The 25,510-nt window shown below is 42.3% G+C and overlaps 1 protein-coding gene across 12 annotated transcripts in view; it reads left to right on the forward strand.

Moving 5' to 3' along the window:
- GRAMD1B (GRAM domain containing 1B) overlaps positions 1 to 25,510 on the forward strand; it is a 193,296-nt gene that overhangs the window by 131,545 nt on the left and 36,241 nt on the right. For 9 of the 12 annotated variants that reach the window (XM_075280025.1, XM_075280028.1, XM_075280027.1 and 6 more), the window contains 3 exons: positions 2,349 to 2,559; positions 11,415 to 11,438; positions 19,760 to 19,780. In XM_075280025.1, the coding sequence (XP_075136126.1) occupies positions 2,349 to 2,559; positions 11,415 to 11,438; positions 19,760 to 19,780 (256 nt within the window). The remainder of the gene's footprint in view (positions 1 to 2,348; positions 2,560 to 11,414; positions 11,439 to 19,759; positions 19,781 to 25,510) is intronic. The other 3 variants (XM_075280029.1, XM_075280030.1, XM_075280035.1) reach the window with 1 other exon arrangement.

The following is a 25,510-nucleotide window of genomic DNA, read 5'->3' on the forward strand; positions in this document are numbered from 1 at the left end:
TGGGATGGATTTGCCATTGCCAAAAATAGCTAGTAAAAACCGTTATCTGTTGTCGCCCATCGCAGCACTTCTCTGGTTAAAGCTGATCATTCTGTACCAGACCAGTAGAAGTTTCCATGTCTTCATGATTTTTTTTTTCCATCGCTCTGAAGTTTAGGCCAGTTGTTACAGAACAGCAGATCTCATGGATGTTAAAAGCCGCTCTGCTAAGGATGTGGTTGCTGCTGTATGGACCAAGTGTAATGGTGACAAATGCTGGTGAGAAAACACAGGTTTCACAATGACTCTGATCTCACAAATGTACAAGGGCTGAGGGTCATTTATGTATATAAGGACACTTCTAAAGAAGACTGAATGCTTAGTTATTTTTTGAATTCTTGTACTGTATATCAGTGTACGTCAGGACATGCTGAGAGTTGTAGTTTCACCAGAGCTGGAGAATCACCTGTTGTAGACCACGCTTCATACTTATGTGGTGGGACTGTTAAAGGATTATCTTATTTACCTTGATCTGTCTCATTTTCTCTTCCCCTCAGCCCACAATCCTGTCTCCGTCTTGGCACCCACTCCCCATGAGCTGTCCCTCCTTTTATACTGCATGTTATTTCTAGGCCTCCTCCTAAAAGCGTGGCCGGGTGACTTGCAGGGTGCTGTGTACGCCTGCCTTGCTTATGGCTCTTTCTGTTTGTTGCTGAGTGGCTTTCGCTGTGTTCATGATGCTTGTCTGTACAATTCCCCTGCTGCTAGCTCGCCTTTAGATCCTGCCTCATCGCAACAACTCTGTCCCTGCACCATTGATAAAGTCATTTGTCTGACCCTGTGATCTGCCAAGGACTTGGGATTCAGTCACTGCTGTGATTCAGTGGATCTGCTTCTGCTTTCCACCCTCTTGTTACTTTAATTTCAGCGATTAGATCTATTTTCCTATTGCTTTTATTTGTGCTTTTATAGCATTGTGTATCTGGTAGTAGTTTCTGTATCCCGAATTGGAGATTTCCAGTTTTATGTAAATAAAGCCTATAAAGTGGACCTGTCATCGCTTCTAACACGCTGGATCAACTGGAGCAATCCTAGAGCAACTTTTTTTTTTCTCTTAGAACTCTTATTGTGCTATTCCTCCGTTATTCCTCCTGGAAATGTAGGTATTCATCAATATGTACATTATGAGTTAGATATTTTGTCTCAACTCATTGATTCTGTCAGTATCTGGCTCTGTAGGGGTATGTCGTTTGGACGAGGGATATGGTTACACCCAGTTGTCAGTTTATTCATACATTTCTAGGACGGATAAGAGAAGAATGACACAAAGCACAGTTCCAAGAAAAACAACTCTGGGATTGCTGCTTTATGGGAAATGTGACTTCTTGCTGGATTATATATGGCAGGAGCGGTGACAGGTTTCATTGTTTAACCCTTTAATTGTATAAGGATAAGCTACAAGTTCTGCACGGTGGCTCAGTGGTTACTACTGTTGCCTTGCAGCTGGAGTCGTAGGTTCAAATCCGACCAAGGACAACATCTGCAAGGAGTTTATATGTTCTCCCCTCGTTTATAGGAATTTAGATTGTGAGCCCTATATGGGACAGTGACTGAGTGCTTGTAAAGCGCTGCAGAACATGTTGGTGCTATACAAGTATAGAAAAAAATAATAAAATAAACTTTGTGTTTCTTCACCATTTTCTAGAGCTTTCTGACAGTAAATGAGAATGATCTTGTTACAACCAAAAGCTACAAATCTGGTTTCAGCTGGTCATTCTGAGAGCTGAGGTTTTGTTACAATTGTGTCCGGTTTAGGCAAACTTTCGTGAGCTAAGGCTATTTTCACTTCTCTTTTGAGTCTCTATTCAGAGACTTTGCCACAGTATCTGCCTAAAGTTGCCAGACGATAAAGTCCTGTATGCACAACTTCTTCATCCAGCCCTGTCAGTCAAAAACAATGGAAAGTGGATGGACCCCATTAATGGACAGACTCAATGGAGTGCAATGGGCTCAGTATGTGACCATTTTAGCGTTCTGTTTGTCCCTTGTTTTGGTCCTTTTGACCAGAACAACGGACAGCCCGATGTAGGTGTGCACCTAGTATAACTTGGCCTGTATCCTCTGATACATTGTAACAAACCTTCAAAATGAAATGTGTGCTACTATTGTGTGTGACCAGAGGATTATCTAGATTGGTGAGAACTATAGCATACTCTTCTCTAGCTGGAAATGGAATAGAAACATAAAGTGTATTAGAAAGTTGCAGAACTTTTCATTATACAATTGTAAGGCTGCATTTACATAAAGGTGGATTTCTACCAACAAGTCAACTATTGTAACGTTTAACCCTTTTGTCTTCTTTACTTTAGCACGGCAAGTAACTCGAACCGAAGCTCGCCTGCCTGCTCTCCTATTCTGCGCAAGCGCTCCCGCTCTCCAACACCACAACAGAGTGAAGGAGAAGTCATGGTGGAGAAAAGCTCGGACCATTCATCAGACAAATCTCCACCAACTCCAGAACCAGGCGTGCAGCGAAGCGGATCTTCTCAATCAGGTCGCAGTGGAAGTAAGAACTCCAAGGTGTGTAATGCCTCTATTAGCTTATGTGATAGGACATTGATGATGGTAGAGCGGTGCTTTACATGGACTGAAAGTTTTCTGGATCTAAGAATGTGCTATTTTTTTGTATGAGAAGATAATCCATTGGGAGAGAGTCTACAGGAGTGGGGTAGCCGTGAACGCTGGCCACAAATCTTTGCACAGGTCCTATTCTCATTTGATTGGGCTCATTCAGTCAAGTGTATAGGTCTGGGGAAAACACAGATGGCCCATGGATGCCATTAATTGACTATCTGTCCCATTTCTCACAGACTTCTATGCACGATAGTGGTTGTGTGACTATAGCCTCACTACTAACATAGACCGGACAGGTTTAAAATGTGTAACATTTATCACAGTGGCTGATTGTGTAAAAAAAGATAAATCAATCTGTATATTATGTAGTCTACATCAAATATTTGTTAGATCAGTCTGTGCCAAAAATGCAACACACGTTGTGCTGCAGAGTGTTGCATTTTTAGCCGTGCCCATTTTCCTGTGCGTTATGTCCACTTTATGCTAAGCCATACTCCTGTGTCCGACTAAGTGGTGAAAAGGTGTATAAAACTTTTAATAAATGTGGCCTGAGCCATGCACATCAATGTTTGTTTTTGTTTTTTTTACTTTTCTTTACATAGTTGCAGAGGTAAATCTATTGTAATATCTGAAAGGTGTTGGCCAAGTGTAAAAATGATCCTTTATAAACAGGGACCCTGACCATTCGGGAGAATGGGTGTCCTGTTCAACTGTCCGAATGTAGCAATAGGATGCCTAGGTTAGATTCTGCTCCAGTCACTGTGTATGGGACCGCCAGAGATAGCCAAAGGCATTACTAGGGAGCTGAGTTATGTCTGGCAGTCCCATAGACTGTGAATGAAGCTGTAAGACACCTGCATGCCTTGATGCTCCATTCAGACAAGGGATTAGGAACCTCATTCTCATGACCCGAGGGGCTAACTTTTAAACTTGAGCCAATTCATTTAAGTCCAGCTTATTTGCCTTTTGAGTTGCATGTTTTCTACAATGTATGCTACTTTGCCGTGTTGGTTCATTTGGCCTGTTTGTTCTCTTGGTACCTTTTGTGAGTCTTCGTCCTGTTGCCATATATACTTTTTGGGACAGCCTTGATGCTTGCTGTAAGATATAGAAAGTTTCATAGTGGAACACCCTATTATTTATTGGGAACTCTGCTTTGTGCAAACTAAATAATATGAATGCTGTCTATTTCAATGGCAATCTGTAGAAGATGGAAATCGCCTTTGTAAATGAATATAGGAGGGAAAGAGGTTTCCTAGGATCGTCATATTTATAGGCTATACTTGGGAGAGGTCATTCATGTCAGATCGGTGGTGGCCCAACTTCCGAACCCAGTCAAGCACTGCAGCCTCTTCATTGTCTTTTTTTCCCATCTGCCTGCTTATTGTACATAAAGTAGTGACAATCCAGGATATTTTTGCGTTGTCCTATTTCAGTATATGGGACGAAGCTGCAGAACTCTGCACTGTTGCTACTAAGTAGATGGTATGTATGCAGATGGAGAGATGTAGACTTATGTGTTATTTGTGGAAAAGAAGTCAGCTTCTTCATTCACTCCTATGGGACTCGATTTGAAGCTCTCATAGGAATCAATAGAGAAAGTGACTTTCTGTCCAAATCTAAGAGGCTGTGTCAGTTGGAGGGTCTTATTGGTGGTCATGTGATGCAGCTGAGGCCCAGGAGCAAGTGGATGACTCACAATACAGCCACCAGTAAGAAGACTACCTTCACTACAGTTTATATGATCTACTTTTCTAACTGGCCAGAGATTAATAAAATGCTACTTCAAGTGCAAAAAAGACATTCACCACATTGGAGTTTGTCTTTTTATTTGTCTATTTAAGTAACTTTCATTTGTCACTATTCTCTTAGTGTAAATAGTTGCACAAATCATAGGTGAGTTTAGGGGTCGATGGAGAATGGACTAACCCAGTAGGAGTGGACTGAGAATGGTTAGACCTTGTAGGAGAGGACTGGGAATGGTCTGACCATGTAGGAGTTTGACTGGGCATGGTCACACCATGTAGGAGAGGACTGGGCATGGTCAGACCCTGTAGGAGTGGACTGTAAATGGTCAGACCCTGTAGGAGTTTGACTGGGAATGGTCAGACCCTGTAGGAGAGGACTGGGAATGGTCAGACCCTGTAGGAGAGGACTGGGAATGGTCAGACCCTGTAGGAGTGGACTGGGAATGGTTAGACCCTGTAGGAATGGACTGGGAATGGTCAGACCCTGTAGGAGTGGACTGGGAATGGTTAGACCCTGTAGGAATGGACTGGGAATGGTTAGACCCTGTAGGAGAGGACTGGGAATGGTCAGACCCTGTAGGAGAGGACTGGGAATGGTCAGACCCTGTAGGAGTGGACTGGGAATGGTTAGACCCTGTAGGAATGGACTGGGAATGGTTAGAACCTGTAGGAGTGGACTGGGAATGGTCAGACCCTGTAGGAGAGGACTGGGAATGGTCACACCATGTAGGAGAGGACTGGGAATGGTCAGACCCTGTAGGAGTGGACTGGGAATGGTCAGACCCTGTAGGAGAGGACTGGGAATGGTCAGACCATATAGGAGAGGACTGGGAATGAAAAATATAAAAAGACTGGCGCCCGTGGGTATAAAATAATAAGTTGTCAGTTGCAGCTTTTCCCATACACCATCCAATAGGGGGTGAGCAAAACAGATAGGAGAAAGGGAATGAAAACCAGGACCTGGTAAGCGCTACTGAAGGAAGAGTGAGACCAAGGGTTAATTGATATTCTCACTTTAATGGTTCCAAAAGACAGAAGATAAAATTATATGGCTACGCGTTTCGACGCTGGTCTAGCGTCTTCTTCAGGCCAATATATATTCTACTGTCAGAGCGTGGGAACCCATACCAATTAACCCTTGGACTTACTCTTCCTTCAGTAGCGCTTACCAGGTCCCGGTTTTTATACCCTTTCTCATATCTGGACTGGAAATGGTCAGACCCTGTAGGAGAGGACTGATAACGCTCTGACCCTTTGTTCCTTTGCGCTGACTATTCCATCCTGTGTCGAGCAGCAGGTCGATCTTCTGGAAATCTCTAGAGGGGACCATAAACTTGTGATTTGCAAATCATTACTTGCTGGAAATAGGACAGTCTCCAAAAATAAGGGCGATTAAGCAAAAGTTACCTTACAGCTGAAGTCTTAGCCTTCGCGGATAGATGTTGTGGTTTTTGTTGCGATACTGGGTATGTGAGAAAAAGACAGCCTGGCTTAAAATAGATGTGATTTCTCTATCTCCTAGCACACTGGTAGAGAATGTGCCATATTATCTTCTTGTCTTCACACACCACATTATCTACCACTTCCCCCTTACTGGTTCCCCCTTTTGTCATAGCTATACAGTTAACCGTTGACTGATATTTTTGGGGACCCAGTGTTGTATTCACATATAATGATATGGTACCTTTCTGTTACTATGACTTTGGTTGTGAAAAGTCTCTGTAGCCAGAACCTAAGGGTAGCTCCTCATCTAGATCATTGTGATCTGATACGGATTAAAAATGTTTGTTTTTAAACAACTGAATTTTTATTGTTTATTGGCCCATCTGAAGATTCTGTATTCTTATACCTCCCACTTCCGGTGCTCTCCATGGTACTAGTGCTTAGGATCCTTTATTTACATGGAAATAGTAGATAGAATAGTATGTAATCCAGCTAAAGTTACCAGTGACCTAGAGCTTTGTCCCCTCCTCTGCGGTTCCTTATCCTAATACTTAGCTGCCCAAGATTCTAATTCTATCAATGTACTGACTGCTAAGAAATTTATAGAACATAAAACAGATTCTATGTTGATAATGAAAGGAATATCCTTTATCATATAGCTGGTATGGAAATGGTCAGATTGTACCAGACATTTGGAAGACCGTGTGTTGGCGAGTGCTCAGACCACTGCTACCCTCATTGGTGAAGCGCAGGTGACCCTTAAAACTAAACTTTTAGGTCGGGTGAGAATGGAATTGGGACACACTAGAGGCAATGAAATAATTTGTACAGAAGTCATCAAAAGCAGATGAAACCACCATATGTCCACTGTTGTCCATTTGGAGCAGAGTACATTCTAAAGTGCAGGATTCTTCATCTGATGAAGTCAGGGAGCAGAAAACAGATACCGAGAAGACCCTATTATAGTCAACGGGGTTCCTCCGGATCCATTGTTGTCCTTCTTTAGACTGACTGACTTTACTGAGAATGGATCAAAGGATGAAAATGTAAATGCACTCTGATGGTCAGTCCTCTGCCTTCATATTCCCTTATAATCCCAAGGATATTTGCTCAACCTACCCACTAGGGTTGGGGTGATTTTTCCCAAAAAATTACATCACAACTTTCTATTGACTGATTTATTTATTTTTCTTATTTATTAAAGGGGCCCTATCAACCAAATTATGCCCTATGAGCCACACATATGCCTGAATAGCCTTTAAAAAGGCTATTCAGGCACCGCTAATCATATTTTAAAAGCCCCCCCCCCCCCGTTTTAAACTAATACCCTAAAAACCAATATGCAAATCATACTTACCATGCACTGGTGGGCGTCACCTTTTGGTCATGCCTTCCTCTGGTGTCTTCTTCCAGCGACGTCCTCCTGGGCTCTTTCTTCCACGCCTTCATCTTCTTTTCTTCTGGCGGGTTGTTGTTTAATCCCGCTCATGCGCAGTATCGCTCCCTCCAGAGCCATTTTTGTCAATGGAAGTTAACGACCGTACTGCGCATGTGTAGTACGCCCGCATAGTTCTAAGGGGAACTGAGTATGCTCAGTTCCCCTTAGAACTACGCGAGCATACTGCGCAGTATGGTTGCGAACTTCCCTTGACAAAAATGGTGCCGGAATGTGCGCAATAGAGCTCCGGAGGGAGCGATACTGCGCACGCGTGGGATTTAAACTTCAACTCGCCGGAAGAAAAGATGAAGGCATGGAAGAAAGAGCCCAGGAGGACGTCGCTGGAAGAAGACACCAGAGGAAGGCGTGACCGAAAGATGACGTCCACCAGTGCACGACCGCCCATATGATTTGCATATTGGTTTTTAGGGTATTAGTTTAAAACGGGGGCTTTTAAAATATGATTAGTGGTGCCTGAATAGCCTTTTTAAAGGTTATTCAGGCATATGTGGGGCTCATAGGGCAAAATTTTGATGATAGAGCCCCTTTAAAAAATGCAAAAAAAAAAAAACTATTTTAGTCACCAAATTCCAGCACTCGTAACTTTTATTTGACTGTGTACAGAGCTGTGTAAGGTGTCCTTTTTTTGTGGCAAAAGATGTATTTTTAATATTTTGAGGGATGTCTCTTGTTTTGGTCACGGTTTTATTTGATTTTTGTGCGACGGTAGGCAAATCGGTGAAGGATTCGATGATTTGGTTATTTTGCTATGGCGTTCATCGTATGGGATAAAGATTTTTTTGTAGTTTGGGCATTTTTATATATGGGATTCCTAATGTATTTATTTTATATCTATTTTATGGAAAGGAACAATTTGACATTTTAGATTTTTTTTTTTTTTTTTTTTTTTTATGGGGATTATAGTCAGGTCATGAAAAATAGGCACTTGTCTTCTTCCAAGCTGCCAGGAGCAGAGATAGGGGCTGCTTCCTGCTTCACCATTGTAGTCAACTCCATCTGCATCCTGCAGATAGGGGGGAAAACTGGGACATACCTCCCATTGTCCGGGACAGCAACTTAAATCCAGGACTGTTTTGCTGAACCCAAATGGTTGGAAAGTATAAATTTTTCATGGGAAATTGTCATCTTGGAGCACCCGATTTCATGGATCTTTCATCAACTTCATTCTGTGAAGGATCTATGAAAAGTGGCCAGAAATGGGGCATGTCCTATATTTTGGATGAACCATTTGCAAAATTTTTCAAAAAACAGACATGTGAATGCCCCGATTAGACTTTCATTGTCGTGAAAACCGCCACGTGAAGGTTGTTCAGAGAGCGGCCATCACATGCCTGTTTTTCACTGTCGTGTGATTTTATTGTTTTGCAGTTGTTCTTCTACTACACACCAAGTTATGTGTAACCTGCTCTCCAGGCCTGGTCCTAGCTTTCTCAATTTTCTAGGGTCAAAACACTATTAGATTTCCTTTAAGTGGTATTCTTCTGATGTACCGATCTATATGTTATTACTTGTTATTGGACTCATATGATAGTGATAACGGTACTGTCTCATCTGACTGGTGAAGGGTCCCGGATTTGTTAATTTGCAAGTCCCTCGTCGAAGGATCCGCATCCTGTTAGTCTGAATATTCATTGAGGAATACTGTAAAGCTACCCAAATAAATGCATTTGTTAATGTTCTATTAGAACTTGCATTTTGTGTTTTTGAGAGAAGAGAGGGGGGATCTCTGGGGCCCTGATATTTGTGGACACACCTGGCAGAGAATTCAGAGCTTCTATTTTTGATCACTAGTTCTTTATGATGTAGCTCACAAGTTCTTAACCACATACAACCTGTACTCAATATGATTATATAGTATCTGGGACAAGCCCCAAGTGGCTGGTCTATTGAGAATATAACAAAATAATAATACCCTGCATTAGATGGCGGAATATACTAAGTTATATAAAAAGCAATCCTAATCTCATACGTGGGATATTTGCTGGCACGTTTCAGCAGCATTGCAGGAAGCCTTTCTTCATCACACAACTACAAGTCAGTGAGCCGCAGTCAATAGGTTGTCATCACTGTTTGCCTCCGAATTACAGCCAATAAACCCGTAACAGTCCTCGTGTCTTGTGTGTGTGTGAGCAGAAGCCAGAGACTGGTGCCAAGACTTGACATCCTATCCTGGAACCAAACACTTGTGACATTGTGTCACCTCACAAGTGGCAGAACCATGCAACACGCTCCAAGGTCACAGCCATTGTCATGCGAAATAATCCCACACCTCATATACTGGATTCATTTGGGATCTGAATGGATGAAGCCGAAGTGCTGGAAGTTGTCTTTGATCTGACTTCCTTAAATTACAGTTTTGCTTGCCATGTCTCTATTGAAGCTTGTATATTTCCGAGCAGAGTAGATGAAGTAGCAGAGTTCGGTGTGCGGCTGCCTCGGACCATGACATTAAAGGTCTTCCTCTTTAACATCCCTAGTACCTCAGTACGCCAATTATATAAAGGTCACCTGTACAGCTCATACAAGGGTTATTACCCAGCTTTCCTAAATTCCTGAATGGGAAAAGATTATGGAACCAGTGAAGAACCAAGTAGATTTGCTTTTCCTTGGAAAGCCAAGTGACAATCTCTATAGGGGCAGCAATGATGGACACTCTCATTATATATTGACATGTATCTCCCTGTGTGTATATTCATGAGAATTTATATATTTTCAGCTCTTGGATATATATATATATATATATATATATATATATATATATATATATATATTTATTTATTTATTTTAAGGAAAAATCTTATATGGCTTTCTGTTGTTATACCCCCAACAGTGGTTGTCATTCAGCTTTTCCTGACACCTGATTCCTGTCAGATCATTCCGGAATGATGACCCAATTTTTTATTCTTATAATAGCTGTATCCAACAAAAAACAACATGAGCAGTATTGCATATATCAATCTAAGCAGAGGAAAATGCAAAACACTTTTCAATTTTTAATGAACGACGATTAAAATTTGAAAAAAAACCAACCCTCAAAGATGTACACCAATAATTCCACTAACATAGAAGAGTCCTATAAGCAATGTATAGAGAAAAGGGTGGATATTACCTAATTCAGTCAACCAGAGTCCGAGCGTAGCAGAAACAATCCAGAGAGAGGCAACAGTCCCTATACTTCCCTGCTAAAATCTATCCCTGTTCCCTATGCAATTGACTCTCGCCCTGACAAGGGCAGGACTAAACTGTACCTGATAAACGGTCCCTACGCATTTTTCAAATTGTATCCATCATTTTTATTGAAAGCGAAGTAGTATTCTATGTATGGGTGCTGACTCAGCAGAATACCTGTGTGTAACGGTGGTGCCCACTAGAGGGTGCAGTTCTGGGTCAGTGATTTTCTCGGTGCTCCGCTCTTCTTACTCAGACCCTGTATTTGCCTATGTATACATATAGACTGAATGTGCTTTCCAAAAAGTTCCTCACTAGTCAACTCTTGGTTACTAAGCCCGGCATAGAAAGGTAATTTGTAAATGTGTCACATTTAGGGTATGTTCACACAGAGCAGATTTTGTAATTTCATTCATCTTAATGTCATTTGCAGAAATTCATATGCTGGCCTCCAAAGTGACCATATACAGATTAATGGAACTGTGTTGGTTTTTTTTGTTTGTTTTTTGTTTATCGCATGAAATTTATGTGAACAAACCCTTAGTGTTTAATGTTCCTATCTATGTAGTAGACTGTTCATTGTATACTCCCGAGTGTCTCTCTTTTGGAGGAACAATCCCTACTTTATTCCCACTGTCTCTGTCTGGTCCATACTCTCTTCATACCTTTGTTTCTTTATATGGAAAAATGGGAACAGATTTGAGAGGTGGGAGTGGAAATATTTCTCTATCTTCTCTCTTCTGAATCCCCTCCCATATTATAAACTTGCTATAGCGAGCGCAGTCCAGGTAGCCATCTTTGACCACGTGAAGTGTTTGCAGGCTTGTGTGAATAAATGTCTGTAACCACAAGTACCTGTGAGGTGTTCAGGGATGTAGGCCTTCTCCCCAGCCGTCCTGTTCCCTGGCGTCGTGCTCTTAATGTGTCTTATTTCTGTGTTCTGTAAAGTGTTAGCTCTAATTTTCTCTGTGTTTTTGTTTCAGTATGACAGACTTAACCTCATCAAAGTAAGATGTTCTCTTTATCTTGTCACCCGGTCTTCTCCTTCTCCCCTGCTCCTTGCTAGCTAGAGGTGACTAGGCTGGCCCCTGGCAATGCCTTGCAGTGTGTGTGTCTAGCTAGTCGGCTTCCCCTTCCTTTATGTGTCTGCCCCATGTACAATGTCTGGTTGTAACAGAGGCCCGGGCTGCTGAGAAATGCACTGCTGGTTATCTGTCGCCATAACCCCAAGAGTAATCTACAAAGTCAAAGACCTTCCCTGCTCATATAGGCCCCTAACCCATTCTATAAGGGAAACTTTCCAAACTATTGGAAACTTTCCAATTTATTCATCGAGGAGTCAATAGAGAGAGTCTGTCAGTTGAATTTGGGATATTAAACCACCAACATGTCATTATAGTGTCTCGAACAAGCCTATACTGTGTCTGTCTATCATACGGTTGTTTAACACGACACTCCACTTACTGGTGTCTTTGTGGTACATTCACATTTCTTCAATGACACAAAAGTGGTACAGCTTGGCTTCACTGCGCATGCGCTTTGTGTGTGTCTTCTGCCTTGGCCTCACTGAAGAAATACTCACTCATTCACCTCCAAAAGATGAGTCCAATGTATTAGTGAAAATGCTGGTGGTTTAAAGGGGTCGTCTGGTTCACAGAATTGATTCTCTAGTGTTGTATGACCTAGACAAGGAAGAGGCCATATGGCCTACAACATGTGTATGGTTAGGGCCTGGCCTTCTACCTGGTGTAGCGTTTTCTAACCAATGTTTCACTACTGTTACCCCATCATCATTGTTACTAGCCACCTACCTGGTGTGACATGTCTAACCAATGGTTTTTATTTTTTCTTTTAATCTGCCTTCCATTCTTTTCAGTGGGAGGCAGTGACGAATGTCTGATTTTTCAGTGTGCAGAGAGCTGTGCCTCGCTTAAGAGGTTTTTAAGGCAGAGGATCACCTCAAATTCCTCTCCAAATTCAGTCACAAATATCAGAATACTCAGTTAGTAGATGGTGGTCGGGTTACCTGTTCAGTACCCTCACCTACTAGTCAGAACAGAGAGCAGCACAAAGAGTATATGTCACTCATGAGAGCCCACCATATCACACATTGCTTTCAGTAGGTACAGTATAAGGTTATTCCTTCTGTGTGGTGACATGGCAGAGAATTTAGAAATTCTGTTTTGTTTGCCTGGTATGTGAATTTATTCCTTCCATTGTTTACACTGTGTTGCTATAACCACAGACCTGGGAGATAGGACAAGTGACATCACTTAGTGTCTGCAGGACAATCCGTTCAGATAATTGCACTTTGCTGATAAAGCCAAGTCTGTTATCTCTCTAAGTAAACACACTGATAACCCAGAGTCCGTTCTGCACAAGCATCTGCAGATTATCTGACCTGCAGAAGTGTTGTTTGTCCCATTCAGCAGGAGGTAGGGGGAGGGAGTTAAATACAGGAAGTGAGAAGCAGACACTGCAGACAGCCTGGCTGATACACTGACGTGGGAGAACCCCTTTAAGCACCTGTTTCTGGTATCATGCATTTAAGAAGATTGGGAAAGAAGGGGGTTGGTCTATGTACCCCCTTATTCTAGTGATCATAGGAAATCCCAGTGATCAGACATTTGTTACTTGTCCTTCTTGACAATATCTGTAAAGCGATGCGGAATATGATGGCGCTATATAAGTAAGCGAAATAAATAAATAGATGAAGGTGTCCCTTTTTATAAGACTAATAACTAGTAAATGTATATTTTTATATTGGTTACTTGTGAATAGTCATCAGGTTGTTGAGCTCACTGCCCTAGCTCCTGTGCTCAGTATATCCCTGGACCCTTCTCCACTTATTTCGATGAGAATGGCGGGATCCGTGTAGAGCTGTGCGTATCCAACCTCGATTAATCATTCACCATGCCATTTCCTAGGTACATATAATGAGATGGTTAAAGTGTAGCCACCGCACCGTGACATGGCGTTTATACTTTGTCCTTCATTACTAGTAATTGCAGAGGAAAGCCTGGGCATAATGGCATTTCTTGTACATTTTTGAGCTGATGCCACCCTGTATCCTTGCCCTTCTACCTCTGCTGCTGGATAAAAGGATTTCGTAGGATGAGACAAACATGTCCACTTTTTTCAATAGCAGTGCCAAACTTGTTCACGGGTAAGGTCTGTTTTTGCAGATTGAGATGATGTGAATATGGTTGAGCTGCAGTACCGCACACAACTTGTGGACTTGTGTGGTTCTGTTTTTGGGAGAAAGCAGATATGTTTACCAAACCGTGGACAATCCCTTTATAGTATAAATTGGATAAAGCTAGTGGATAAAGTCTAGTTTGCTCATGCATGAGAAGTTTCAATTATTTATGGGTCACCTCTTGAACATTATGGTGACACTTGGACTTCATCGTATCCAAGTCTTTAGAAAAAGCTGTAATTCAGTTATCCAGTAAAGACGACTGGAGCCCAACTAACATGCTCAACCATCACGCCATTCAGTAAGAGAGACTCCGTATCCCTTTCTTGAGTGGATGTCCCATTGATCAGACCCTAAAGGATCAGACACTTATCCCCTATACTGTGGATAGTGGATAAGTGTCTATATTCGGAAAAACTATAGGGTAATTGAATTTGTTTTCCACCTAAAAATCCTGTCCAAAAGCCATCTAGACTCTGCCTTCCATTTGTTCCGTGGGCGGCAGTGATGGATGTCTGATTTTCAGTGTGCAGAGAGCGTCTCACTCGAGGATTTTGAGGTAGAAAACCACCTCAAATTCCTATCCAAATTCCGCAGTGTAAATATACCCTTTAACTACTCATAGGATAAAATTTAGCTGAAATGTTGTATTTTTGGCAATTTTTTGTATCACAAAAACTTTCCGTATGTTTGACATGACTGAATGCGACCAATGGTTCGCCCCTTTCCATAAACCTTCTGTTTTCTTTGTTTCTCTTAATAAACTGGTTGGTCAGTTTGGTCTCTCTTTTAGCTGGCAGGCTCGCTCATGTGGACAATCCCACGGACTTGACAGCCATTACTCTTGTGTGTATGTCCGTCTTTATTCTAGTAGCATCTGCCATTCACCTTGTGTATGACCACCACATGTGACTCGATCTGTCGATGGTCTGCAGATAAGTATCTCCTGTCTGTGGCTAGATTTACTGCCTAAAGCACATGCACATTACTGTAACTTTATTCATTGGGCCATGAATAGTTTTGCAGTTTTGTCATCTCCTTTAAGGTTTAGTTTCAAACCAGTCTGTGCTTGCTGTCATTGAATAGAAGCATGTATGTTTACATTCATAGATCTAGTCCTGATCTAGTTCTAGTACACCAAATTTATGACGAAACGCAGACCTCGTCCTAAATTAGGCACATTCTTCTGCCATCTATGCATCTATACTCATCTCTAGGTTAACTCTCAGCTGGCATAAATTCAGTAATTGTTTACGCCAGAAATGCTCCGATCCCCATGATACCCTCCTTCCTTCCCATTTACAGAAGATGGTCATGGCAGCGTAAAAATGGCACCTATTCAAGTAGTGTCATAGGGGCTTGATAAATCTGCCCCAATGTATTATCCTTGTGCCCCCAGCAATGCACAGCAGGGTAGTCTGTCTAGAGTAATGTTTCATACAATACATTAACACAGAAACATTGAAATTGCAACACCAAGAAGTATAAGATATGAGGTTATGCACATTGAGGTGTTACTGAGATCTGCAAATGATCACATTTTCAACCCGCTAGCTCCAATCTCTACACGATGTTCAACGTTGTCTGTCCTGATGATTGGGAGAAGAACGGCAAACTGGAATAACAATAAGGTGCGGAGGCGAACTGTCTGATTGGAATAATGAGGCATAGTGATCCATTCTGTACTTCAAGTGAAGTTGGATGTTATATCCCAAGCCACTGACCTCAGGCCTCCATTCTCAAGGCCTATAATAGTGTGCAGAAGATGGCAATGGAGACTGGAATGGATGCCCTGCTTTTGTCTTGGATACAATGATGGCCAGAGATTGCTCTGGATACCACATGGGTACTGCCATGGAGAAGCCTTCATAAGGGATCATCACATTAGTCCTGCTCCTGGAAATTTGGTGTGGGATGGCATAAGGTATGGTAGTCTTCATTCCAGGTATGCTAACAGATTGGTGTTACATTTATTTGTGGAGCCAGTAGTAAGACTATTTCTCCCAAATTGTCCCAGAAGCCGATTACCAACTGGAAAACACCAGGCCGCATATTGCTCATGGTACTGTAAACAACCTACATGGTGTAAACATGCCGCCATGGTCTGCAGTATTTTAGGACTTGTCTCTCATCAAGCATGTCTGGGACATCATTGGTTGTCAATTACTGAGGGACTGCAGCCAATCTTGATTATCTGTGTGCCCAAGTACACGTTCCTCAGACAACTGTTGCAATTTCAATGTTGAAGAGAGAGAGTGTGTGTGTGTGTATGTATGTGTATATATATACACACGTAGTAGAGTTTACCCAAACAATTGGTTAAATTGCTGCTAATTGATAACATCACAGAAGACCACAAAAAACAATGAACAGATACAGAAAAATGTTATTCAAATTATTTTTTTTACTGGTTTGTGTTGTCTGCAGCAATTTAACCCATATATATATATATATATATATATATATATATATATATATATATATATATATGTTTGCAAAAGTGACGATATATATATATGTCATTTTTGCAAAACTTATTCTGATTGCTAGACACAAGTTCTTTCACAGATTCATGTATTGGAAATTGAATTTCCCTTTGAGATTAGCGCCCCCTAGTGCTTCTCCTTTGCACGTCTGCAGGGCCCTTCTAATTGTATCTTGTGCATGACTTCCATGTAACTTGTGGCTGCTGATAGTAATTGCTATGCTGTGGAGTCTATGAGGGTGCGATGGATCTACTGAACCACAGATTCTATTATTTATAGTACCCGAAAGCAGAAATCATAGCAACTCATCATTAGCCTATTTCTGATATCAAAGCCATGTCAGGAGAGGATCTAATACGCCCCAGAGAGTTCCAGCTGCTGAGCCCATAGCTCATACAGCACGTCTCTGGGAAGCTTAATGTAATATATAGTATTTTACATTGAAGCACCTTCCTTTGGATGAACAGTTGGGTAGCAAAGATTGACACCCCCAAGCATTAGGAACCTGGCTCTTCGACAGGCGCTGCAGCGCTAGGGTTGGTAAAGATGAGGTTTTGGCCCCTTAATACAACCCTTCTGGCACCTAATGAAAAGTTTGCTAACTTTTAATCCTGGACTTTCACCTCCTACTGAGCCCTAAAATATACCTGCTTAACCTTACCAGCTTTAAAGATGGCGAAGAGCTTATTAGAGGTTATCCTCCTCCTAATATTGTTTGTCTTTCTTTAGGTGTCAGAACCTTGCAGATCAGCTGCTCCCGGACATGTTGGCTGCTACACACTCACTATACGATTTGTAGGTCCAGCTTTAAGTACTGCAGCCCTCTGCTATTGCAGTCTGTTCCCGATGCATATGAAGCTTATTGGCATACCTAAAACGCAGCATGAATTGTGAGCATTTGTCCTATAGGTTTAATAGGGGACGGAAAAACGTAGCAAAAGCTCTATGAAAAACCTAAAATAGCACTATCAACATAAGGAGTAAACTACAACAGCAATAAAAAAAAAAATGGAGCAGTTCCTAGGTAAGAAGTGTGACCCTTTTATTGTCCCCTGGTTAAGATGTGGTTGAGGTCTAAGGACATATTCCTTAAAAATCAGTACTGTCAGAGGGGTTGGCCCTACGGCTCAGTATCATCACTGGGTGGTGGTGAATGCCCCCTTGTCAGCGCACTTCTGTAGCCTTGTACTGTGAAGGGGAGCGATTCCCATAGCATAGAAAAATTCACTTAAATCCACATTGAATGGAAGATAAGTGCTGTATTATCAGAAGGCCATAGAAATGTGTATAAGAAGGACATACCAAAATAATCCTATTTTGTGAAAGGTAACCAGTGCGAGGTGGAGGTATGGGATGCTTTGTGTCCACCAGGGGGAGCTGTTATACTGCACAGTAATGTATCAGTGAAGAGTTGGGGCCTCAGCAGAGGTATTGGAGGAGCTTCACTTGTCTCCTCTGACGCTGACCATTACATCCCAGTTTCCCTATTACGAGATGACATGCTATAGTTGCAATATCCTTTATCTTCTTTTTCCTGGTTTACAATAACATCCCTTTATATATTTTGCAGCGTTTTCTTGCTATCTTCTTGGACGCAGCCTTTCTTTAGCTTTCTATGATTGTTTATAGCTTCTCCTTTATTGATGTATAAATGTTGTTCTGACAAGTAAATGATATGTAAGAGGATGATAATCCACTGCCTATACGTCTATTTTTTTTCACATCCTTGAACTTTCAGTACTTGGTTGCGATGAGCGCCATGATAATTACAGCCTCAGGAACAAGAACCCCACGGTGCGGTGCATAGCGTCAGGAAATAGCTGTGCTCAGCCATTTTGGATCAGATTGTCAACATTAAGCAAATGGTTTTCTATTTCAGGATATATATATAGCCTCACCCCAACAGATATTAACCCTGGTGTGATCATTGGTTGCCCAGTGGTTCTCCAGGAGGAAGGATATAAATAATCATACAGTTGAGCTGAGGTTGTCATTCGACTTATGGTGATTCTACATTGGGGTTTTACATACATTACTGCAGGCAACCCTTCTGTATAGTGTTAGAGCTAATTTAGTGTACCCCTACTGAGGAGGATGACAGATGCAGGCTTGCCCTGGGCACTGTGCAGACTCCTAGCTTACCTGGCCTCTGCTGATCAGCCTTTGCTCATGCCCCTTGCTTTGTTGTCCCTCTTTATAGAAAATCTAACCTGTCTCCTAACCCTTTTTTGTGCTCAGTCATAAATGTTATTTGTACAATTATTAGAATTGTGTTTTTATGGTACTTCCATACAGTCTGTAATATTATATAGCTGCTTATGCAGGGTGAAATATGAATATCTGCTGAAGCAGGTTATATAAGGATCGGTCTGTAAACATCTTATGACGGCAGTTGTTTGTGCATTCTGGGCGTAGTAGTTGTAGAAGAGCTGTAGTGTTAAAGGGGCCATTACGCCTTTGTGGTCCTTGTTGCTTTCCTGGTTGCAGCAGTGATGTGCCCATGTACACATCTGACCACTGCAGCCAGTTCAGTGATGTATGACAGGAGAGCCCTGTGGCCATTGGTTTGCTGTAGTGGTCACTGTATGTATAGATGAGTATCACTGCAGAACACTACACAAAGACTAGCACTGGAAGGATGGAGGATTTTTCACGTGAGTAATGGTTTGCTCTTTATTTTCTGATATTTCCATCCCCTCGGGCCTTTTTTTGCTGATCTCAGAAAGCCCCTTTAAATGTTACGCTTATTAATAAATTTGTCAGCCATTGTGCATATGTAGCAGAGGTGAGATTATCATTCAGTACACTTATCTGCATTCCTATGTAAAACCACAGCCAAAAGATTACAGGTAAACCAGTTTGGTGAGTTATTGCAAATGTTACAGCTCAGTAGTCTTTGATTGGTGGTCTGCCATCAGTCACCTTGAGAATGACAAGGGTCCGCTCCCTGTTCCTCTTATCCGTAGAATCTGAATGTTTTCAGAAGCTTAGTATCATCTGTTTTCTGTAAACTGACTCCTATCATTGTACAAACTAGTGGGGCTACCATGTCCAAAACCACCAACTATTTCACTTGCTATAAATACATACTATTGTATGTGAGAGTAGCCAAGGGCACATGGAGTAGATGACACTTGCTACTCCTGACCCACAGCGCCATTTACTGGTGACACCTGTAATTACACTCTAGATTCTGTGCAAAGTGGTGCTCTTAATAAGTTACCTATTGCTGATAAGTTCCTGATATTTCTTTCGCCCACACATAGAAACAAATACCGTAATCTCAACGAAAGAAACAAGGCAATAAATAAACCAAATCTTTATCCTCTGTGATGGATATATGTGTTTTGATTTCCACATGTTGCTTGCAATGACTGCTTATTATTGATGAACATATGTTTACAGTACTACTTTATATATCGTATATTGTTTGGACGACATTGGGTCCTTAGGCTGGAGGAAGATTGCGGGTGCAGTAGATTTTCACTTGGGAACATTTGCTCTTCCAGTGATAATATATCATGTGATCTCTTTCTATGTGACCTAGTTTTCTTTAATCCTCATTTAACCCCTTTTTTTTACACTATGCCTTACAAGCTGTAAAGGATCATATAGAAGTAACCTCTTTTCTTTCTCCTTACAGAAGAGCCAGAGCTGGTACAATGTAAGTACATCTCGATTTCCATGTCTGGTTATATGCATGTTAATGTTAAATGTCTCTGACTTTCCTGGCTTGCTGCATGAAATTTAGTGAGTTGCATGTGCAATACAGGTAAGTGCTGCCCTCTGTAGGTCTTATTGCAGTATTGCTCCTCTTAGCTTATCGAAAAACAGTTTGGTAATATTTATAGCACTATCTGTATAGTAGAAGAAACAAGTAAGGTCGCTGAATATAATAGAAGCATGTTGCCAAAGTTTGTTCCCCAACTCCAAAAAACCCCATGAAATATGAAGAAATATGCTACACACATACAACCATGTGTGGTCAGAAGCCTCATAGGATATGTAAAAGCTTTATAGGCACTATATGCCAGGATTGTGCAAACTCAGAGATGTGGGGAGTGAGGTGACAGTGCTGAGTGTCGCAAACCTTAATAATACAAGCCTGATGACAAACGTGGGCAACATTTATGTTGTTGTTACAGCATAATAGATACTAAGTCTACACAAGTTTCTATTATTATACTTTTTATCACAGAGCAGTATAGATAAGGGTTTATAGTGGTATGATGACATGTCGGGACTATCCCTGGATGGAAACAGACACCACCATTTTACGTAGTCAGCATTGTGTTTTGTTATGTGTTATGTTTTCTTCATATAATCCTGGAAACTAGCCTGATATCCCAAAATGTACCTATAGTGTCCCCATACAGTTTGGGGAATTAGCCTGATATCACACAATGTGACTACAAAGTTATCATACAAAATGTGGAGTTAGCCTGATATCACACAGTAATATACAGTGTGGAAGAATCTCCTATATCATGCAGTATACCCATAAAGCTGCTTTACAGCTAGCCAGATATCACATAGTGTAATCATTGTTACTATACAGTATGGACAACTAGATTTCACTATGGAGACTATGATAAGATAAAATGGTCCCACCATGGGGATATTCAGTGTGTTACAGCATCATCATAGTACTGTAGTATATAGCAAGAAAGAACACATTCAAGCTCATAGCAGATAGAAAAGAAACTAGGAGTCATAGCAACTAAAAAGAAAAGGAAAAAAAAAACTTCAGGATCATTTTAGTTCTCTGTGCAAAGTGATATTGGTAATACAGCCCGACTGTGGTTGGAGGACACGAGGAGGGGGGGCACAGTAAATACACAGTGTAGCCATAAAGCCACTGTACAACTAACCCTATATCACACAATTTAGCCTGATGTTACACAATAAGACTATAAAGTTATCTTACAATATGTTGAGTTAGCCTGATATCACACTGTGATATACAATAAGGGGAACTAGCTTGATATCACGTAGTGTAACCATAAAGCCACTTTCTAGCTAGCAAGATATCACACAGTATAACCGTAAATTCACTGTTCAATATGGAGAGTGGCTTTAGGTTATTCATAGTTTTAGTAGGAAACCCCTTTAATCAATAAGTTACCCTCAGTATAGAGCCATTGCAAAGTACAACCCATTCCACCAAAAACATGGCAGCTGTAACGTGAACAAATTCTTGTGACCCCCTAATGGCAAAATTAACATGGTTGTAAAGACGGGTATTCCACTCTTAAGTCCTGCCAGCTACGTAATGTACACATATATCACTTTATGGGTAGTATCTCTGAAAGCACTGATATACCAGAATGAGTAGTTATAATTGGGTTTATACAAATGACCAGATATTTCCAATTAGTTAAGGACAAAGAAGTAAAACCTAAAAACAGAAATCTCAAATCAAAAAAGCTTTATTGGCACGTCCGAATAGGTATTTGGCATTGCCAAAGCTAGTAAAGTGGGCGGTGGGGGGGTAGGGAGTTGGATTCGGGTGGGTGAGTGGTGGGTATGGGGGGGTGGGGGGTAGTTTGGGTTATAACAGTCCATGGAGTCTCATCTTCCTCTTAGTTGGTGACTGCTATATGGGAGGGTGGGGTGGGGCGGGTGTATTGGGATAAATATAACAGTCCGTGGAGTCTCATCTTCCTCTTGTTTGGTGACAGCTGGACACGTATTGGGCAGCGATCTCCACAGTGGCCTCTTCTTCTCCCAGTAGGATGTAGAGTTTCCTCTTCTCGTCTGCAGATATGAAGTCTGGGATGTGGGCAGAGAGTCTTTGGTAGTAGACGGCCCTCACAGCTGAGTATTTGGTGCAGTGTAGCAGGAAGTGGGTCTCGTCTTCTAGGGCCCCCTGGTCACAGTGCTGGCACAGTCTGTTCTCCCGTGGCTTGTACGTCTGCCTGTATCGCCCCATCTCTATCTCTAGGTTGTGGGCGCTCAGTCTGTACTGGCTCAGGGTCTGTCTGTGTTTGGGGTGGCGTATTCTCTCCAGGTAGGTGGCCATGGTGTAGTCCCTTTGTAGGGATTGGTACACGGTGAGTTTCTTGGAGTTATTTATCTCGTTTCTCCATTCTTCAATGTACTGCTCTCTGTTTGCCTCTGTGGTCGCCTTTATTTCGGCCTTGGTTATCATCTGTTGGTGTTTTTGGTTTGGTGGTTGGCTGTTGTTTGGTTGGTGGGTGTCTGGTTTGCTCAGGTGGCTTAGCCAGGCTTGGTGGTGGTAGGAGTCAGGCTTGCTCCCCTGGATGTGTGCCTGGAAAGCTAGCGCCCTCTTCTGTATGGTGAGCCATAGGGGGAGTCTGCCTAGCTCTGCCCTGCAGGCCATGTTGGAGGTGTTGCGATGGACATGGAGCAGGTATTTGCAGAACTCCAGGTGGAAGTTCTCTGTTGGGCTGGAATCCCACTTTGACTGGTCTGGGTAGGTGGCTGGGCCCCAAACCTCACTGCCATAGAGAAGGATCGGGGAGATGACTGCGCCAAATATCTTCAGCCAGACCCTCACCGGTGGTTTGAGGTGGTACAGTTGTCTTCTGATGGCGTAGAAGGTTCTGCAGGCTTTTGCTTTCAGGGTTTCTATTGCTGCTTTGAAGCTTCCTGATTGGCTGAGCTCCAGCCCCAGGTAGGTGTAGCTGTTGGTTTTCTCCAGTGTGGAGCCGTTCAGTGTGAATTGTGGGGTGGGGGCTTTATTGTGGCCCTTCTTCTGAAATACCATGACTTTGGTCTTCTTCTGGTTGATGGGTAGGGCCCATGTGGTGCTGAATTTTTCCAGCACTGACAGGCTTTCTTGGAGGTCTTTCTCAGTGGGGGCCAGGAGTAGGAGGTCGTCGGCGTATAGCAGGAACTTCACCTCCCGGTCGTTCAGGGTGAGGCCTGGGGTTGGTGAGGCCTCCAGGGCTGTAGCCAGTTCATTGATATAGATGTTGAAGAGCGTTGGGCTCAGGCTACAGCCTTGTCTGACCCCTCGGGCCTGTTGGAAGTATGCTGTCCTTCTCCCATTCACCTTCACACTGCACTGGTTTCCGGTGTAGGAGCTCTTGATGACGTCGTACGTTCTTCCTCCTATTCCACTCTCTAGGAGTTTTAGGAGTAGACCTGGGTGCCATACTGAGTCGAACACCTTCTTAAAGTCTACAAAGCAGGCGAATATCTTGCCTCTTCTGGTGTTGTGGACATGCGTCTTGATGAGGCTGTGCAGGGTGTAGATATGGTCTGTGGTGCGGTGGTTTGGCATGAACCCTGCTTGGCTCTTGCTGAGGACCCCGTGTTGTGTGAGGAAGGTGAGGATTCTGTTATTGATGATGCTGTTGAACATTTTCCCCAGCGTGCTGCTGACGCAGATACCTCTGTAGTTGTTGGGGTCCTATTGGTCCCCATTCTTGTAGATGGGGGTTATGAGCCCTTTGTTCCAGTCTTCGGGGAAGTGTCCAGCATTGAGCACGAGGGTGAATAGCTTTGCCAGTGCCGCGTGTATTGCTGGAGGGGTGTATTTGATCATCTCTGGTAGGATGCCGTCAGGGCCACTGGCCTTTTTGCCTTTCAGCAGGACAATTCTTTCCTAATAAGTCAGTAATGATACAAGCCTGATGACAAAGGTGGCCGACATTTATGTTGTTACAATGTAGCTATAAAGTCATCATACAATATGGAGAACTAGCCTTGATCCTATAAAACCCCCATGCATTTATAAAGATAAGGACTAGCCTAATATTACACAATATACTATGTAATATCTCTCATATCTCTCTGTGTACACATGAAGTCAGTAAACTGATACTCCATGTTAGTAAAGAATTCTGGCATGAAACTATTTAGAGGGAAGAGGAGTCCTAATAAATGATGTTAGTACAGAACGGTTATTACAATATTCTGATACATAATGTTAGCAAAATGTCAGTCTGTTCTCGAGTTATAAGTTGAACGGTAAGATAGATGACAGTATTGCAATATATATGTGTGACCTAGAAAAGCTCTGTATCCCTAGCTGTCATAGCGGCAGGAAGTCAGTATATTGTATAATTTCTATAACAAACACTTCCCTAGTGGTGTCAAGTGGTGTGTATTACATCCAGGATTCCTTCTTTCATAGACTTCCTATATATAAACAGTTCAGGGATAGGCCAGCTCCTCCCCGGAGTCCACAGAGTAAATTCATCCATGTCTTCTTGGTTCCATTCCAGGGGTGCAGTCACCACCCCACCCCACCCCGCTCTGCCGTTCTACAAATAAACAGCACGAGAGATTAGGTCAGGCTGTACTATTTTCAGAGGAGGAGCACATTCTTTAACATCGGTGACAAGCAAGACCCAGATCTATTAGAATGATCACTGGCCTGTCCAATACTGTATAATGTTCTTGGCTGCATCTATTAGTAGCCGTTATTTCAATGGAAGAACCAAAATAGCCCATGTGAAGCTGCTTGATCATACCTCATAGAGACAAAGAGAAAAAGAAGACACTCTTTACATTTTATGTTCAGATCTTGTACTAAGATTTAAAAGAATTAAGTAACCCACTTATGTGGATTAACTATATGCAAGGAAAAGGGCATAGCTAGCAATGCCGGGATATCAGCTAATGATGAAACATAAAATGGTGCTGGCCACTGAAACCTGTGAGAAAGTGGAGCAACCAAATTATTGATCTAGTCCTATGCTATTCCTATGAATATGAATGAAGCACCTCGAATAACGCAAGTTCCTTCACACCTCATAAATGGCACTGGACTATTAGCAGCATTACTCATGGAAAATGTAAGGCTCCTAACAAGAAGTCCTACATGGAGGATACAACTGCTGTAATCTTTGTGCTTCATATTGCATCACAAGAAGACCAAGCATGGGGTCTGCAAAACCAGAAAACCTTCTGGGAGCTATTGGTTGTAGTTCCTGGCAAAATGGTGCCTGCGATTGAAAGGAATATCCCACAGGCAGTGATTTTTTTTCACTGGCACAACACTTGAAGGGAAGACTTCATATTTCACCTAGGTATATCAATTGTATTTTAGATCATACTTTTCCTACCCAGGGGTTACACCACGCAGTGTCAGGGGATATGTGCCATGGCATGGAACCATGGCTCTCGAGGTAGCAGATATGGGGCCAGTGCCACCCAGACAGACCATGGTCTTTAAATAATGAGGCACGATGGCCAAGCAGAGGCAGATATCAGAGCACATTAAGTCAGGGTTAACCGGATGAGTCCCCTTAACAGCAGCGGGGGATCTGCTGAATAAACAAATAGCTCCCACTCTATGAGAAGTCTAAGTCAAATTGGAAGCCATAAGACCCTCACAACTTTTAACATGTCTCCCCCATAGGTTCCCGCAGAGGATTTGCTTGGCACACCTTTATTGTTTCTCAGGAGCGGGATCTGTCAC

Source organism: Leptodactylus fuscus, chromosome 6 (genome assembly GCF_031893055.1).
Source record: "Leptodactylus fuscus isolate aLepFus1 chromosome 6, aLepFus1.hap2, whole genome shotgun sequence".
NCBI lineage: Eukaryota > Metazoa > Chordata > Amphibia > Anura > Leptodactylidae > Leptodactylus > Leptodactylus fuscus.